This window comes from Haemaphysalis longicornis, unplaced genomic scaffold, assembly GCF_048455015.1.
Source record: "Haemaphysalis longicornis isolate Haplotype H1 unplaced genomic scaffold, Haemaphysalis longicornis Haplotype H1 scaffold_2, whole genome shotgun sequence".
Classification (NCBI taxonomy): domain Eukaryota; kingdom Metazoa; phylum Arthropoda; class Arachnida; order Ixodida; family Ixodidae; genus Haemaphysalis; species Haemaphysalis longicornis.
In genome coordinates this window covers 237,097,537-237,116,148 of record NW_027526295.1, presented here as the reverse complement: position 1 = coordinate 237,116,148, position 18,612 = coordinate 237,097,537, and the positions used below count along the sequence as shown (strand labels likewise).

The window sequence follows — 18,612 nt, the reverse complement described above, 5'->3', positions numbered from 1 at the left end:
CTTGTTTTGTTCGCGTGTTTGAAGGAGTACAAACGTTGAGGAGTACTGACACAAAACTTTGGTGTTACTTTTTTTTTCGCTGCTATGCGTGCCTACCAGCCCACTAATCATAGAATGACAGATTAGACGGTCGAGCGCAGCGTAAACATTCATTTACGGCGTCGTTTATTCGTGTCAGTTTCGGTTTCGACAAAATACGAACACCGAGCGGCCGCCATGACAGGAGGTATCACGTGACGTCACCATTCTAGCCGTATCGCTGCCGCTCTGGAAGCGCGCGCGCGCCCAGACCGGCCGACGCCGGCCGACGTCTTCGCAGTCCCCACAGGCCCGGGCCACAGTGGCCCGGGCAGCATGACGTCAATCCCAAAACCATGATGTGTACACACGCCAGAGCAGCGCGCGCCAACCACAGCCAGCGCGTCGGCTTCGTCACGGGAGCCCCGTCGTCGGCAGTTTGGGGTAAGTAGCAGATGTCATGTCGGTCCGCTCTGGGCTTTCTCGTGCGGCCGAAGATTAAAATGGATTTTAAATATGTTTCGCTGAACGATTGCTGTTGAAACTTGCTGGGAGATATCTCCTGATAAAAAGGAAACGTTCTACATAGTTATCTCAGCTTTGAAATTTCGTGTCAGTACTTTAAAGGGACACTGAAGTGATATGTAAACATTGCGGGATTACTAGCGCAAATTGTAGTCCGGAGTCCCCAGGCCATGTTTCGACCACTCTAGGCGCGTTTACGCGATTTTATTTAGTAGAAAAACTAATTCGAAAACGCTGTCCTCCTCTCTTTACGCTCGCCCATTTTCTGTGGCGTTTTCGTGTGACGTCAGGAGGGGATGAGCTGGCAATTGGCTGCGCCACGGCTGCGCTACTGCACGGCTCCCCGGCCGACAGAGTCAGTCGGCCCAGCGTTTCGTTCGCCGGCCGCCGGCGGGTCGTCGCAATCAAGGAGGTTAAAAAAAAATTGCTAGGTCGCAATTCGTTCGCTTAGTTGAAACGAAGCCAGGACACGTTTGTTAATGGAAGAATGTGCCTTTCTTTACTTGGTTTGTTTGTACACTGTATCTAGCTCCAAGTCAAGGTCGCTTCACACAAGCGCTGCACATGCGACGCTTCGCTGACTGGTACGCCAGTAGGAAAATATAAGGCCTCTTGAAGGCGGGAGAAGAGTCAGCGAAGTCAATATAGGTACTAAGCAAATAAAATCAACTGATATTTTTACCGTACAGCGTAAAACTAGGGCGCGGGAAGCACTTTTTTGCGCTGGGCGAACAAGCACAGCGGTCAGCAGCACGACTACGCATCTGCGAACGCTTTTCCGTCTACGAAATGCAATTGCTAGACGTGAGCTACTGTGGAAACTCGGGCGACGCTTACTGCACGATCGCAGTACAACAAATAGTCACCTAAGCGGCTTGAAATGCCAAAACTAAATAAAAGTGTAAACCGGTTGTACAATATATACCATATATTAGCCAAGCATTCGCGTCCCGCTCCGTAGCCTAGCAGTCTGGGGCGCTAGGATTTCACCCCAAATGTTTTGCGAGTCAAGAGTTCGAATCCCCGCGGGTACGTGCTTTTTTTTTTTTGTAAGTTAACTTTTTTGTTTTCCGCCGATGTTTTCTATATTGAGTTCACCTTTTTTGGGGCCGCAACGTTCATGGCTACACGAACTAGTTCACAAAACGCGCGCAGGCTGGCACTGGCGCGCTAGCGAGTTCTCGTTGGCGTGCTGTTGCCATAAGCACCGACTGCTTGCAGGCAGTGGGCACAGGCCAGAATGAACAGACCCTTGGCCTGGTGCGAACACGCTTTTTACGATACAGGCATGAGGGAGGCAAGCTCCAAATATGGGGGAAAAGCGCATGACATTTGGGCGTCTGCGGGTACGCGGAGGGCGTTCATGCACTGCGTAGGTCTCGGCTAGTGAATGCTACGACTACAAGCCGTCCTGGGAGGCTTATCTTGTGCATTTTACAGCCGACAACATGGCAGAAGCGCGGTACGATGATTACTGAGATATTGAGAATGCCCATCCAACAAAGCCATTGGTTATGTTTTACAGAACCGAAACCGAAACCGAAACTTGTGTGATTGCTAACCTTGGGCATCGTCCAATCACGGCGCCCCTCCTCTCAACGTCACAGCCTTAGTTGGTGCGGCCGCCGCAAACCGCGCATGGTAGTTTTTCTTCTTTCGCGCTTTGTAAAATAATTACCGATTTGTCAACCGGATAAACGATGAAAAGTGTGCTAATTTGAGCCAGTCTACGCAGTGCAAGCAAAAACGGGAGCTTGACAAATTCACTTCAGTGTCCCTTTAAGTCTAGGAGCCACAGAGGAAACCATGCATAGAATCGACAGCCTTTCGCCAATGCAACCAGTGGTCGAGAACGATTCCTAGAATCGCACGAGTAGCTTGGCGGTTGGGAATGCCATTCAGGTCCATCCTGAAACGTGCTTACCAGCGCCGCACTCCATGAAATAGAACAAAAAGCACGACTTATCCGCTTATAGCGTCAGCCCTACTGCTGAAAGGTACGGTTGAGCAGATGAAACAGCATGTTGAGCTGTTACACGAAACCGCTTTGTCTGGTATCCAGTGAGCCAGATGCAGATGTCGTCCGCATATATTGACATACGAGGTTTTGACCGATGATTCTTCAGCGTAGAAGGCAGGGTAGCCATGGCTACGTTGAAGAGAATGGGCGACAGAACACTGCCCTGGGGTACGCCTCGTACTTCAGTTCTTTTTGAACTAAAAACATTCTCTATGCGCACCTGCATGAAGTGGTCGGTGAAGAAAACTTGAATGAAGCGGAGTAGGTGTCTTGTCACCTCCATTTCTTGCAGATGACTTAAAATAGTACTTTGCACGACACATTCGTGCGCCTTAGCCACATCAAGAAACAGCGCAACAGTGGACAAGCCCAGTCTTGGGCAGTAACTAGTTACTAGTAACGCGTTACCGGTAACTAGTTACTTTTTTCAGTAACTTGTAACTGTAACTAGTTACTTTTAAGTTAGAGGAACTTGTAACTGTAACACTGTTACTTTTTTGTTCAGTAACTGTAACGAGAAATATCGTTAGTTACTTTATTTCTATAAAAAATTATCCAACGGCAACACTCATTAACGACCGGTGTACAGTTTGCCCATTTCCCTTTTTCGGCCTTTCTTCCGCAGAACCTTCGTCTAAAGGCCGACCTCCATGCAGCGAAATGTAGGCGAAAAGGCGGCGAACGTCGCCCGGCGGCGGCCGCTCCGCCGCCGGCGTCGAAAATACGGCTGTTCGTCGGCGATCTACGCGAGCTAGATGTCGAACGCGCGGCGGCGAACGCGACCGGAAGCGGCAAACTGCATTTTGAGGCCGCAGCCAATCACAGCCTCGTACTTCGTTGTACTTCCTGTCCTGTCTTCCATCGGCGGCGTTCGCCGGGTCATGTTGCATGGAGGTTGGGGTGGACGAAAACTGAGCGGCGCGTCAAACCACGGCGTCCGCCGCGCCAAGTTCGCCGAGAAACTTCGCTGCATGGAGGTCGGCCTTAAAACTATGCCAGCTCACTCCCTTCTCATGGGTGAAAAACATCTGTACTAGAAATGTTTAGGCATGCACGTGTGCGTCGTGTCCCACGCGGTCTACTAAGGGCTCGAAGTTTCTAAGTCTAAGCTGCAGTATTTTCCTCAGCAGCGTGACATCGCTCTCACCCAGGCCATAAATAGCGCTGCGACATGCGCCTAAGCGCACGTGGATGCATTTTCGCCACATCTGGAGGGCAGTAAAAGTGTTTGACACAAAGGCGAACAGGAAAACAAACACCCACAAAATGCACTGAAACCTTTTCACTTTCGCGGAAGCCTGGAAAACTCCGGTCAGGGCGTCGCTTTCTCATTAGCGACGTGCAGCCCCGTTTGCAGGGTCATAAAACGCCGCGGGGAGTCTCTCGGCGGCCTCACGCTCGTCCAGCCCTGTGTGCATTGTAGAGTGTCCGATTGACAAGTCGCAGTTGCTTGCGACCATTGTTCGCTTTAGAGACCCCTGGCCGTATTTGGGACCACACGTTTGGGACCCCTGGTCTAGGGGCTCCATCGAGCTGTACCAAGTGCTCGAACGAGGTCTAGGAAGTAATAAATTTCATGCCCCTCCACACATACGACGACCCCAACGATGGTGGCCCCCGAGTGCCCTCACACCAGCCAGCATCTTGGCCGGCAGACGTCTGACCACAGTGCCACTGCACGAAGAAATGTTCTTGGAAAGCCTCCCGACTTCGTTTCGAGGGCTGTGGCCGAAACGAAAACAGTAGCTACATCTGCTTTTGAATGTTGGGTGCAAGGAATACTTGGGTGAGCTTCGTTCGGCCTATGCCTCGAAGCAAACGAAGGGAGCGGTTCCTGGGATCGGAGACGTGAGTGCTGTGGAAGGCTGGGATTGTGAGAGCAGTTTTTTCCGGTCGAGACGCAAAATCCTCCTTTGTGAGGACGGCGGAGGGGGGGAGGGGGGGGGGGAGAGGAGAGGAAGGGGAGGACGAAAACAGTAAAGCGTTCGTTTCAGTTTCTATTCCCTTTGGAAATATCTTGTCTCATTCCGGGGATGAGGGCGGCTGCGGGTTGGGGCGGGAGAACGACTCCGAGGGCCCCCGGACAAACGCCGCTTCGGCAATGGCTCAAATTGGTCTCCGTCTCCGACCACAAGTACGAAATAAAAAGTCAACCAAGCGCTTTTTTTTTTTTAGTATCCTTCAAAAACACCTCGAGAACCGATGTACTCCCACGCCCGTTTCCCCTTTCCTACGAGGGCCTTCCGTCGATCCGCCACCTCCGCCCCCTTTCTTTCCATTCTCTCTCACTGCGCAGGGCGGTCAAGAGACGGCATTGTAGGCGAAAATAAATTAAGTTGACATTGAAAGATTGTTTCGGCTGTGTTGTCCTCCAGTTCGTCCTCTCTGATTCCAACTTTGAAAAACAACTAATTCTATGCTACAATGATGTTTGCAAATAAATTTCTTCCAGTGAAAGTGCAGCAACCAAAAAATAAAGTTCCTTATGATGGATAGCAAAACTTCCGTAATAAAAAAAGTGAGCCGTAAACAACGATTGTTTGGGCATGAGTGCATCATTTTAGGTCCCCTCGTGTATAGCTTTACTACGTGTAATTTTTACTACCTGCGTGCCTTCGTACGTTTCTATTAAATAAGCCAAATCTTTTTAGCTATTACTTAGTTTTATACAGTAACGGAAAAGTAACGACGTTACTTTTGTGCAGTAACTGTAACTCTAACTAGTTACTTTTGGAAAATTCGTAACTGTAACTGTAACAGAGTTACTTTTTTAGGTTAGGTAACTGTAACTGTAACACTGTTACTTTTTTTCGGTAACGTGCCCATGACTGGACAAGCCACATGCTCTATTACGTTTCAAGTGGTTGACCAAATCCGGTACACCATCTTGGGCGCCCAGCCGCTGGCAGAAGCCGGTCATACAGGCGGGAAGCTTTTTCCGATGCTTCCCGCCTGTATGCTTGGCTGGTCGCGTTCTGTCGCGACCGTCGGCGTCAACAGAAAACTCCCGCAAACAAAAGAAATTAATGGCACCGCCAGGAGTCGAACCTGGACTGAATAGAGAAACGCAGCGAGAGCCCGTTGTCTTACCAATTGAGCTATGAGCGCACGCGGAGACGGGGGAGACAGACGGTGTACTCACCGAGCACAGCTGCGTCTACTCCCTGCATACTAGCTGAATGCCACGTGATAGCGTCACGCGACCTCTCGCGCCGCTGTGCACTCCACCCACGGCACGTGTAGCTACCGTGTGCGCGCGCTTATGCTTGCTTATGCAGTAACGCGATACACACGCCGGGGCAACGCACGCCCACTGCAGCCAGCGCGTTGGCCACATGACGGAGCCCTCGCGGAGCCCTCACAAAGCCATCATGGAGCCTGTTAAGAAATAAAGATGCGTAGGCAGGGGGCGACAGTAGGGACAGGAGGAGAAGAGGAAGAGGAGGATCGGGGGTGCGCACTGTCTCGCTAATCGACTACATCACCGTATCGGAAGCCAGACGCTGATCTTCTTTCGCTACACATTTGCTGGTGCCGAAACCCGGGAACCGGCGCACGAGCGAATCTACGTTCGACGGCGCAGCGGCTCCGAGGCACGCGAGGCTTGGATACCTTCGCACTGATTTATCCTGGAAGCCTTGCCCTCGGCCGCCGACCCTTTCGGCTCGTGCCCAAGCCCGTCCTTGTCCCCTTGGTATTCGAAACCCCAGCGTCTTGCTTCATCGACTGGTGCCATGGACGCTCTTCGTATTCGCCGAGATGTCCTGCGAGCGACCGTCTCCGGGACCATAACAGTCCTCGACGCCTTGCTGCGGAGCCAGGCAGCAACGGCCCTTGATAGACAAAATGTCCTCGACCTCATCTTGCATGACCAAGTGAGCCTTCACAAACTCGACGCTCAAGTTCAGGAGAACCTGCAGCGTGAAAAATTTGATGCTGACGTTTTACGACGAGCGTATCTGCGCCCTGCGAACGCGCGTACGCTTCTCCGCGAGCCAAGACTCTTCCGCAAGCCCCGTTCTTCAACCCCAGGCGGCTCTGTTTACTACCCGCATCGCAACCTCGACTATTCGCTCGCGTCCCGAGCAGGCCCGGCGGACAATGGTCCCGGGTGACGTGACTCAAGCACGGGAAATGACTGGCGCGCAGGTGAACAGGGAAATGGAGACGGAGGCGCTTCGGCCTTTCAGGACGCCAAGCAGGACACCGAGGTGCTCAGCCAGGGAGAGAGGCTCAAGCAATGGGCCTCTTCGATTTTCCACTTCTGGCTCCCCGCGGGCTGCCCGCGGGTAGTCCGAGGATTCCCCGAGGCCATAGGGATACACGGGAAAATCGAATGTTGAACGGCTTCTCGGGGAGTCCGCGGTGAGCCAGAGACTGTAAATCGAAGAGGCCCAATGGCGTAGTCCTGCTGCTTCCGTGACTGCAGTTTCGGGGAAGCCTCAAGGACACTCCCGGGACCACGGCATCGCTGACGCGGCTATCGTTTCTGAGAGAGCCGAGCGGCCCTGCCGTGAATCTACCTAGCCAAAGAGACTTCTGCTTTGGAGATGTCGAAGTGGCCCCAGACGGACGCTGGTATCAGACGCGATTCTTACTTCGGAGACGTCAGTACAGCCCTTCCGCAACCCTCGCTTCGACGACTTGACTACCGCTCTAGAGACGTCGGACCAGTTCTGCCACAGCCCTAGAGTCGATGATGCGCCTCTTTTAGAAACCTCCGAGCTTCCCTGTTGCGACCTTTACGTCGGAGAGGTACCTCTCGTTTCGACAGCAGTTCAGCAACCCGGTTTCGAGTCAAATATGTTTTCATTGGGTTCAGCAACAAAAACGCGGTTCGTGCAGAAGACGGACTCGCGTCAGGGGATAACGAAGTGCCTGCTCCTCCGACGCTCCATGAGCGAGCTTCGACGCCGGAAGAGAGCTTCGGCCGCGCTCGTCAAGGCCCGGTGGGGAGGTATTCTCGAGGCGAAACAGAGCAGATGCTTCTATGGTGACGACCCCTTCTTCAGCAAGCGCAACTCGATTCGGGCGGAGCCTTTGTACCCTGTTGGGAACGGCGAGAGTAAAGTCCTATGGTTCGCAGAGATAACAGACAGGCCGATGGAACACACACATTTCCTCATGGAAGCAGTATCAGACATGGAGGCGACGGCAGTCTACATCAACTGTTCTCGTCTGATCCTGGCGGCTGCTTTGCGACCGAAAACCAGGAGCACGGTCTCTCTTTCCGGTTGACCATATGAACGTTTGCGATCTTCGCTTTATCCCTTAAGTCACTTTAATCCAGGAACTCCGGAAGCGCTCTTTGCCCGCGACGCTGGCTATGGACTTGTACTGCCGCGCTCGAATGACAACGCTGTCTACAGAGACCGACAGCACAGAGACACCCAGTAAAATGCTCCACTGGATCCGCGAGCCAGCCTGCAAGCATCGCTGCTGTGAAATCATGCGCCGCTATGGAAGTCGAAAAACTGGTCGTAGAAGGGCCTGGACTTCGCCATTGACCGTGCCGCTGCCAGCTAGCTCCTGACCAACTTGGCGGTGGCGGGAGTATGTTAAGAAATAAAGATGCGCAGGCAAGGGGCGACGGTAGGGACAGGAGGAGAAGAGGAAGGGGAGGATCAGGGGTGCGCACTGTCACGCTAATCGACTCCATCACCGTATTGGAAGCCAGACGCTGGCCCTCTTTAGCTACAAAGCCCTCACGGAGTTTGGGGCCAGGAGCAGATGGTGTCATGCCGACGCCGATGTTGAAAGGTTATCCATTCTGAGCTTTCTCATGTGTGCAAAAATTAATATGTATTTAAAATATGTTATACTGAACGGTTACTGTTGAAACTTGCTGGGAGATATCTGCACATACATTCGAAGATATTTACAGTTATTTCAGCTTTGAAATTTCGAGAAAGTACTCCTTTAAGAATTTAGCGAGTATGGTTAGTATTAGCAAACTGTGCCGTGTTGGATGGGCTTCATATGTTGGCGGAGAGAGCTTCAGGACCCCTTAAAAATAGCTCATTGTCTTAATACATCCAAGTAGTGCTAAACCCATCATTTATGTGAAGGCAGGAAGTTTTGATTGATTTGATTGTGGGGTTTAACGCGCCGACGCAACGCAGGCGATGAGGCGCGCCGTAGTGGAGGGCTCCGGATTAATTTTGACCACCTGGGGATCTTTAACGTGCGCCGAAATCTCGTACACACGGGCGTTTTTGCTTTTCGCCTCCATCAGAAAAGCGGCCACCGCGGCCGGGAATCGAACCCGCGACCTCGTACTGAGCAGCGCAACGCCCTAGCCACTGAGCCCCCGCGGCGAGAAGGCAGGCAGTTTTAAAGCATATTTGTATTGCCCAGCTAGAGACCCATTAAAGGATGGAGAGAGGCGCGGGAAAGTAAAGACAAAAAACCTAAAATGCACAAAGAAAGTGCACAGCTAATTTCAGGCAACAAGAGTGTGTAGGAAATGCAGTACGATATATGCTGTACGCCGCCACATGACCAAAAATAGTTTTCGTGCATTTTTGATTTATTTTATAATGACAAATGATGAGCTGTTTTGAGAGTTTTTATAGTTATAGTATAATAAAAAGTGCTAAAATGCACCTTTCTTTCACCAAGACGTACCCCACACAAGTTACAATAAAACCATTTAATGTACAATGAGAATGAACAAAATACTGTGACAAGTACGAATGATCAGAAGTGTAGTATTTCCTGATTTGCTGCACATCACTACCTGGCTCGCAATTATGTCCAGGCTTGCAAGATCAGTCTTTCTTCAGGCGACTCTGATTGAGAACTCCACCTAAGAGATCAAAAACAAGCCAGCAAGAGGGATCAGCAGAAAGACCAGCAGGTTCAAGGTGCTAAAAAGAGAGGCAGGTCAAATAGGGCCTGGCATAAGAAGGGAATAGTTGTGACATATTCCCTGGTTTGCTGCAAAAATGTTTGCCTGTTATAAGTGCGTGAAAATTTTGGACACTATGGAAGTTACGGGCTGCAATGAGGCATCAGAGATAAACCATGCTGAAGGTACGTGAATTGTTAAAAACAATCACAAGACAGGTTGGGTATTTGATGCCTGATCAGGTTCAACCAACAAAGAGGAGAAGCAAAAAATAAAAATAAATCTTTCTACATGACTTCTAAACTTATCTTCAGTGTTAAAATAGATGGGCCCGCAACTTTACCCAAGAGATTCCACCCCTATTTATGTGCATTTGAACGGGACAACGAAGACGCGGGGCACCAGTTGAGGAGGAGGAGGAGAAGGGGTGGCTTTGGATGGGTCTTGTGGGACAAAGCACACAGGCATTTTTGTGAGCATTACAGCTTTGAAGTTACTCAATTCACTCATTGATTAATCACCCACTTGATCAATGAACTAATTAACAAGCCAATTATCTGATAAAAGGAGCACATTCTGGAAAAAGTTTGTGCAAATTTTTTGCCAATCACTGCAGATAGTTTGTAAGCCGAGGCTAAAGGTGAAGGAAAGGAACACTTCATTTGTGAAGATGCTTGTGAGATGCGCAGAAGCAACTTTGGGGCCTTGGGTGATGCATCAAAATTTATCTGCTAAGCTAAATATTTAGTTCACAAAGCTTTAGCTGTTGTTCTACCAAAATTTACAAGCTGATTAATGATAATGTACTCCATAAAAGCCAACCAATTAGTTTACTAAAATTCCTCAACCACTGTGCAGCCCTAACCTTGTGTATTAGATTTTACAAGAACTCCCGATGAAAGGTTTCCAATACCGACCACAACAACTAAAAAGCTAAAATGAAGCTAAACTGATTTATCAAACATCAAAGTTAATAGTCACAGGCTTCTCTGACTGTAACTGAGCAAAAACAGCGTCGACCGTACGAGAAAAAGAATTATAATGGCGCAAGCATGACTACAGATCAAGAAGATAAGGTGTGAAGAATGAACGGCAGACTTACCTTGCTTTTCATTCACTATGAGAAGCATGAGGCAAGCGATGAGGGAACCTATGAATGGACAGAAAATGCAGTGAAACAACGCTTGCAATAAAAACCTTTCACAACCCTCCATGAGGAATAACAAGCCTACACATTATGAAGTGTTGATAACTAGAAACAACTGCCATGTCCGATCGCTGGTACTATGCATTTGCAATAAAGATCCTTCAAAATACTTAGCAAAATTAAGCAAGAATAGATCAATTTGTGGGTCCACATCATACTGCAGTGCTAACTGGTCAAATTGGTGGGTAAAAGTGCTAGTCGAAAAGCCACGTGCCAGTGCATGCATTCTCTACTGAGCTGACATCAGACATCCATGCCCCTGTTCACCTCCAGTCAGCAATACCTCGTGGGCAGCAATAGTTTATTCACACTTGGCCTTGCATTTTACACAGCCTCCTCACTGCCATTTCTGACGCCAGCGCACAAACCGCAGGAGGAGGTGGTAAATTTTTGCCGTTCGCTAGCTTACTTTAAGGCTGGTTTCGAGAGTAGTACAATGTTTTTTTTAAAGCTATTCTGTCTATTTAAATATGCATTTTCGTTTTGTCTTTCGAATCCATTTAAGTGAGGCTGCTCCTCCACATTGTCTTGATTGTATTTAGCCTTTGCTTGCTTTACAATTTGAACTACTCTTCTGACATTAGTGTGGAATACCTCCTTTATGAGGCTGTATTTCTTTTGCATTCTCTAGGGCATGACATTGCAATTGTTTCATCAGAGGTGGAGCCCAAGCAGTAGTAGCCCAAAGTCCCACTGGAATCAGAGAATTACGGAGGACTGTTGTGGAGAGGATACTTACAGCAGAGCCACGCCATGAGGAAGACCTCGAGGATGAAATAGCCACTCGCATCTACAATCATGCCTGACACCATGGCGATGACAGCAAGGCCCAAGTTTTGCACCGACTGCATTCTGAAAAAGGCCGCACAAAAGAAGAAGCTTATGGTTGGCAGTGCACACTGGGCACGCTGATATGCGGCTCATCCTTGACAGCTGCTGCTCGCCTTTTACAACGGCAGAGAAGAGGTGGTGTGTGACACAGCACAGCACCCAGACGAGATCGGCATAAACCAAACATGGCTCTGCAGCTGATTTCTCAGCCTCGTCTAATTATGAGCAACTCGAGGGTGAAAATCTAAGTTTTGTAAATAAAGCAAGCAATGCGAGATAGTTTGAGTAAAAACAGCATGTGCCGCGATGTTTGCCATTCATTAAGCCCCAAAAACATTACAAACTGTGGGCATCATGAAACAGACTCTCTTAAAGTAGGCATGCTGAAACGAGGGAAGTTATAAGGCTTGCAAACATTGCTGCAGATGATGCTTGTACTGCTGTCCACTTCATGTAGACAGGTGCTTTCAAAACTTTAGGCCCGTGCACCGGGAGACTGCCCCAGTAAAGTTTCTCTACCTTACCTAGAGGGGAATCGGTCAGTGTACGCGCGAGTGTGCCAAAGAGTTTTGTGTGAGTGACGAAACCGCAAGCAGTGTGTAGTTCAGCATTGGCATGGCTAGCAATGGTGTTGCAGCTGCGAAGTGGAGTTTTGTGCCTACAAAAAGGGGGCTGAAATGTCCCGCTAATAAATACCACTTTGAAGAGAGAAATGATTCTCTAAGCTGCTTAAAATTTGGAATAAGTGACGGTTTTTGAAATGGAGGGGGTGTAAAGCATGCACATCGTATCTGCCATAATGCCATCAAATTCAGCAGGACATCATATGAATATGCTTAGAAATTATGCGTTCAGAAGAGCATGTTCTTGCTCTTGGTGAAACAATAAAAATAAACAACAACCAAAACCAGTCATTTCGACAGTCGTTCCTGTTGTTTTTTCACAGAAATAAAAAATTTCACATTTACAATCATTTGCATAGATGATGACTCGATAACAATAACATTGATTTTTCTTTGCATTATCATTATACTTTGACAGGACTAAGCAGGTTTTTATGCAGATCGCAATTAGTTGCTACATGCTGCTACCATATAGTTTCATACAATAGCAACTAGAGAGGAATCTGGTGCTATGATCGTCCACCGTGATGGGCGTGATGGGTAGTTCTGGATTCAGATTGGCACTCGATGGCTGGCGGAAGTTATTATAGATTGAATCATGCAACCACTTTTGTTTTCATTTTCGACTTGCATGAACACATTTGCTAATGTTGGAATAGGCGTTCAAAAATGCTTTTCTCCTTGACCTGAATGCCGCACGCGCACTGACGCTGCCCTGAGTGGAAATGTCTTGTAACTATAGTTGCAAATTGGGTGGGTTATGAATTCATTGCCGGCAAAGCGAGCACGAAAACAAATGACGGTGCTGTATGTGGCGAAGTTGCCTGCGAAGTAGGAGTTGCGGTGCTGCTCATTTGGAAGAGCAATGTATTTTCGAAGCCGACGACAATTGCGAACTGCTTGGAACAGCCACACTTTTTGTGTGAATGCCGGCTCCTACGGTGTAGACCAGCAGTATCAGTGGCTGATAAGAACGCAGCTTGATGAATGTCACTAATTCAAGCTAGAATAACTTCTCCAAAGGTATTCCATTTCATTGTTTTTTAGGAGCACAAAACTCTTCTTAGCATGAAAAACTACAAGCACTGAAGCTCTTACAAATAGTTTTTAAAGAGTCCGCATCCTGCTGTAGTTGGCGGCAAATGGCAAACCTACTCCACAAACTTCGACTCCGCGTCTGCTTTTTATTTAAATACACCGTTTTATTGTGTACAAAACCAGTTTCTGGTCACTAACTTTGTTTGCCATGTAAATTATTAACGGAGAACCGAGCAATAAGAGTTCTTTTTTTGTCAAAAAACAATTTGCACAGCCATAGGCCCATTTCGATCCTATGCAATCCGGTTCCAGAACTACCCATCATTCCCATCGAAGCATAAGCGCTGCCTCAGCGTTCGCGTTGACACTAGCGCCAGTTTCCCCTCTAGCTATTATTGTACAAAACTCTATGGCTGCTACCCCGCAGCTTTGGCAGTGGCAGAGCCCATGTTCTCTTAATGGTTGCAAGCCAGCAGACAAGGGGGAGGGGAATGGTCCTTAATGGTACTGGAGACGACGTAGGTGTCTCACCCAAGTAACTACCCAAATGCAAGCACAAATCAACTAGGATTTCTTTCACGGTACAATGTTCAACAAAACCTACGCAATTGACACACGGCATAAGCTGACGAACAGCACATTGCCACTGGCATTGAAAGGCACACAAATTGCTGGTGCAGTGGCAGCCAGCGACTTTACAAAGGTCCCCTTGCCCTGCCCATTGCTATGCTGGGCAACAAGCTTTGCAGCTTTGAATCTACAACACAGGGTGACATCAAAATAGAGCAGCTGATGAAACGCAGGAGCAGGACAAACTCGGAACAAACCCTTCAGCGGCAACAGGTACAATCCGTAGCGCCATGCAGTAGCCATTAGCTGCCAATCCGATTTTCCCACTGCTCATGACTTCCACGAGAGCACGAGACTGAGAAACCATACGATTGCGCCCTCTTCTTCTCCTGATGACTTCAAACAACTTACATGCCATAGGCGGTGCCCAGCTGATGCGCTGGTATTACCATCGCAACCAGTGGCCAGAAGGCACAGGCCAGGAGCGAGTACATCAGCCCCATCAGAACCTGCACACCACAGTCAGACAGCGTTCGTGTCAGCCAAGTAATGTCGTGAAGAACTCTTAATTAAGCTTGAATTCACTGATGCAACCAAATGATTCTCGCTGCTATATTGCACATTTCCTAGCCTCATTGTAAGAACTGTGCAAAGCAAATAGAAACTGCAAGTTGAAAACGTGGCCAAGTTACCACTTCCGACTTCTATCGTTATGTCTTCAGGTGGTGCTTGCACTTTTTGCAACTGACCCCCATCGAGACTCCCATACGTAAAAATCCTCAATTGCAACAAAACATGTCGAAGTTGTCCCTCAACCACATGACACAAAGTAAATTTCTGATTTGTACCAGTAACAGCTAGTATATTCACAAACCACCAGAAATATTCATTACCACTAACCCCCAGAAATGTCACTGATGTGACATTTTTTTTTCTCTTTTTTTTTCTGTCTTAGAATGATCCTATTTTTCCACATATCCCATGCTATATTGTATTTTCTAGTACCGTATTTTCCGGTGTATAAGTCGCGGTCTTTTTCTGAAATTTTCGTTGGTGCGTCTTATCCACCAGTGCGACTTATGTATGGAATAAATCCGGTTCGTGGCAGCCGCGCGTGGTCTGCGCTCAAAAAGGTGCCCGTGTGCTGCATGATGTCAGCACACGTTAAGAGACACAGCTCTATGGCCTAAATGAATCCAAAGTCCACCACTACAGCATTTCTCATAGCCGATATGTCGCTTCTGGACGTTGAACCGAACAATTTGCAGCCTTTTCTGGTCAAAAAACAATGATAATGGCCTGCGATTTCCGCGTGCCACCTTCCACCTCGCACAGTAACTACAGTTCGGAATAAATTCAAAGTAACATCAAATTGGGTTGCAAAAACAAAATGCAGCTTATAAATTATTACAGACAGTTTTACTCTGAAGGAGGTAAATGTGCTGCTAATTTTTAAAATGATGACTTGCTGATAACGAGTTTCAATTTTCGGGCTGCTTTCGTTCGCATCAATTCCGACCGCCATGACACCTTTATTGCGCTGATCGTTGCCCCGTGCTTCCCTCACAGGTGTAGCATCCGTCGTGTCCTAGTTCTCGCTAACCATGATGCCACCTGCGAGGCGAAAAAGTTTCGATTCGAAGTTCAAGCTACGTGCAGTTGCATTTGCACAAGAACACCGAAACCGGGCAGCGGGAAGGCAGTTCGAGGTTAGTGAGAAAATTATATGGGACTGGCGCAAAGCCACCAGCGTGCTCCAAACTATGAAATCTACAAAGAAGGCCAACCGCGGCAAGAAAGCACGCTGGCCGGAGCTCGAGGTTCATCTGCGCACGTGGGTGCTTGAGCAACGAGCCGAAGGCAGGGGGCGGTCTACAGTGCAGCTCCGTCTCAAGGCGAAGACGATTGCAACAGAGGCTGTTGGATTTACAGGCGGTCCGTCGTGGAGTTTTCGCTTTATGTGGCGCAACAGTTGTAACTGGGTTCATAAAAACTGGACTGATTTCATCCGCGAGTGGTGACGATGTTGGCGAAGACATCAGTTAGTCGGAGGGCGACAGCGATACTCCCATTTGAAGTTGATGAATTATTTGTTAGCGAGTCGGAGGAAGCAGACTTCGATGATTTTGCCTAAACGCCGTCTGTAAGTACATACCATCTGTGTGTATCAAACCATTTTTCAGAAGTTAGTTCTGTCTAGACTTTGGACGGTAGATGCACGTGTCTAGCTCTGTTTACCGGGGGATGCGTGCAGAGGCGGCGGCCGCCGCAACGATGTACGTTCGCCGCACTTTATAACGAACTGATCCTCTGAGTTTACCTAATTAACAAGAGCGTCTTGTACACCGGCGCGTCTTATACACCGGTGCGACTTATATACATTTTTTCTGGAAAAACTGTCGTTTTGAGGGGTGTGTGACTTATGCAAAGGTGAGACTTAAGACTGGAAAATTCGGTATATGCTATAGCTCAATAATGTTTGATAAAGGAATTGTATAATGCCTGATGCACCTACTGGTTCTGTATTGCATTGGGACCTCCTTCTGTATATTCTACCCAATGTTAATATACTTTTGTACTTTTCCTGAATAAATTTGAATTTGAATTCATCGCGAATAAGCCAGATAGGTTTGTTGACGACACTCCTGGCCCAACAATCACTGGAACCCCTGCCCTGCTTCCTGCCAAACCTGCCTTTGAATAAGTCAGTTAAACTAATCATGGAAAGCTTTTATTTGTGCAAGACTCAACAGACCATTAAACATTATTTGCAAACCCCTGGCCTCAACAACAAATCCTACAGCGTTTGGTTTCAAATTAAGTTTTGCAACAGCATAAAGGGCAACTCTGACAACTCGAAGTTTATCTCAGGTTAACCATGCTAACTAATCCAGCCATAACATGGACTGGTTGCAGACATGTAGCCTAAAGTAGTGTGCTAGAACCAGCTACACCTGTTCCCATTCTAAGAGCATTGCCTATCCTTTTCAGTTTAGGAACACAGTTCCCACCACATTATTTACAGCACAAATTCACAAGTTCACAGCACAAAAGTCACGGCAGCTAAAATGAAGAGGCTGAAAAACAACATTCTGCCTGCAACCAAATCGACAACTGCATAACTGAAATAGCTACCAAATAAACAAAAACAAAAAGGATGCTGACTTGCATACACCTGGCCAAACAGGTCAGAACAGGTGTACTTAACAGCATATGTGTTCCCAAATACATTGCCCATAGCCTAGGTATTACCTCCAAGACATTTTATTTTTAATAGTAAAGGCAATGTTGACATGATTCCTGACAATGAGGCGCATGTGCCAACCAAACCTATTCACCGATTTCGACAAGTCTGCCCCTTTTGCCAAAGCACAGAACAGGGTTGAGGAATTTACCTTTCCTCTTGCACCACTGTCTAGACAAGAGCAAGGGAATGCAGTTTTGGTGACAAGGACCGACCGCAAAGGAACAGGTGGGCAGCGTGCTTGCTTACCATGGCAACCCAGGGGTTCAGGAAAGTGAATGCCAGCAATCCGTGGGCGACAAGCGTGCCAAAAACTGCCGCTGTGACCCAGATCAGATTCCTGCCCAGCAAGTCCACCAGAATGCCAAACACAGGCGAAGCAAATGCTGAGATCAGGTATGGCACGCTGCAAGGTGAGAAGCAGACCAGGGGAAGGCACAGTGCGTATTGAGGCAGTCTGCTGTGCACACTGGCAAGGAGGTGGACACAAACTCTGAAGCTTCCTTAACCTGAACTAGGGAGACACAGTGGTTGAACAGCTGCATGTTTACAGAGGCATACAGTAATAATAGTCAAGTTCACCACGCCATATGCGCATCACAGCCTTCCAGCCAAACTTATAGAATTAGTGCCAAAGATTTCAAAGCTAAATACGAGAACCTTTTGGAGCTACAGTACAGACCACATATGGCGAACCCGGTTTTAATGAAATAGCGGCCACAACGAACAAATCTTCGTTTCCCTGCACCATTTGGATACATAGATTTTGTGTCCAGATATAGCGAAAAATGGATATAACGAACTGATTTCCGTTTGCCGATGTGTTTGTTATAAGTGGGCTCAACTGTATATGCTCATGTAGACAAGAATTGTCTCAACATTTCTACAACCTAGCACTGGATATGAATAGTGCAAGAGTCCCACTTGTCGCTCAAAAGGCTACAAAAAACTGCCTTGAGCTTATTTATGCAAGTCAACTCGTCTATGAGGAATACTAGCCGATGCTTTTTATGATCAGCTTTTTGTCAAACATTCCAATCAGTCCTTGGTTCCAGGAACACATGCACAGAAAAGTTTCTGTGCTAAAAGCTCACAACTTAGTTTAACCTCGTCTAAATGATTTACCTAGCAGTAGGCAGCAAGTTAAAAAAAAGAGCGAATCAGGCACAAACTTTCACTGCTTACGACAGAACAGAATGAATTGTTATTACCAGTAAAAATAGAGTACTGTGACAGAACAGATAAGCAAGAGCATTCCAACTGGAAAATAACTTGACAAATTGTAACACCATGTATAATTCCCCAAAAGCAAGTGATCTGATTGCAAATTCAAAAAATGTAGACATTTTTCCACAGATGTGCCTGGCTGCCTTTTGATTATCCATAAGCCCAGTAGTCTTCATTCACCCTAATTCACATCCAGGAAATTGCTTTGTTGGCAGCTACGACTGGTTCTGATGTGTAGCTCAATATTTCAAATTGTACCAGTTGTAGTATGTGCTTATTGGTGCAAGGGTGTCTACGACCAAAGAGCGCCAAGGCTATTAGGTGGTCCTTCAATGTCAGGTTTGTGCTTAAAATGTGCATGAGATGAGGATGGTGCTGCCTAAAAAGTTGTATTTATGGGTGTAGAGGGCCCTGCACGAAACCTCCATCTTTACACTGTGCGGCAAAGGCCACCTCCTT

General features: G+C 47.7%; 1 protein-coding gene and 1 long non-coding RNA gene across 2 annotated transcripts in view; one reads left to right on the top strand and one right to left on the bottom strand.

The window, feature by feature from the left end:
• Positions 1-254: 254 nt before the first annotated feature.
• Positions 255-11,726, top strand: LOC144170190 (uncharacterized). Its single transcript, XR_013322575.1, has 2 exons — positions 255-462; positions 11,252-11,726. It is a non-coding gene; the product is annotated as an uncharacterized LOC144170190 (long non-coding RNA).
• Positions 9,201-18,612, bottom strand: part of LOC144170189 (lysosomal dipeptide transporter MFSD1-like) — a 25,549-nt gene continuing 16,137 nt past the window's right edge. The window contains exons 9-13 of the mRNA XM_077699815.1: positions 17,176-17,332; positions 14,094-14,191; positions 11,360-11,472; positions 10,516-10,563; positions 9,201-9,371 (exon numbers count right to left, since the gene is read on the bottom strand). Coding sequence (XP_077555941.1) covers positions 9,334-9,371; positions 10,516-10,563; positions 11,360-11,472; positions 14,094-14,191; positions 17,176-17,332 — 454 coding nt within the window. The 3' untranslated portion in view covers positions 9,201-9,333. The remainder of the gene's footprint in view (positions 9,372-10,515; positions 10,564-11,359; positions 11,473-14,093; positions 14,192-17,175; positions 17,333-18,612) is intronic.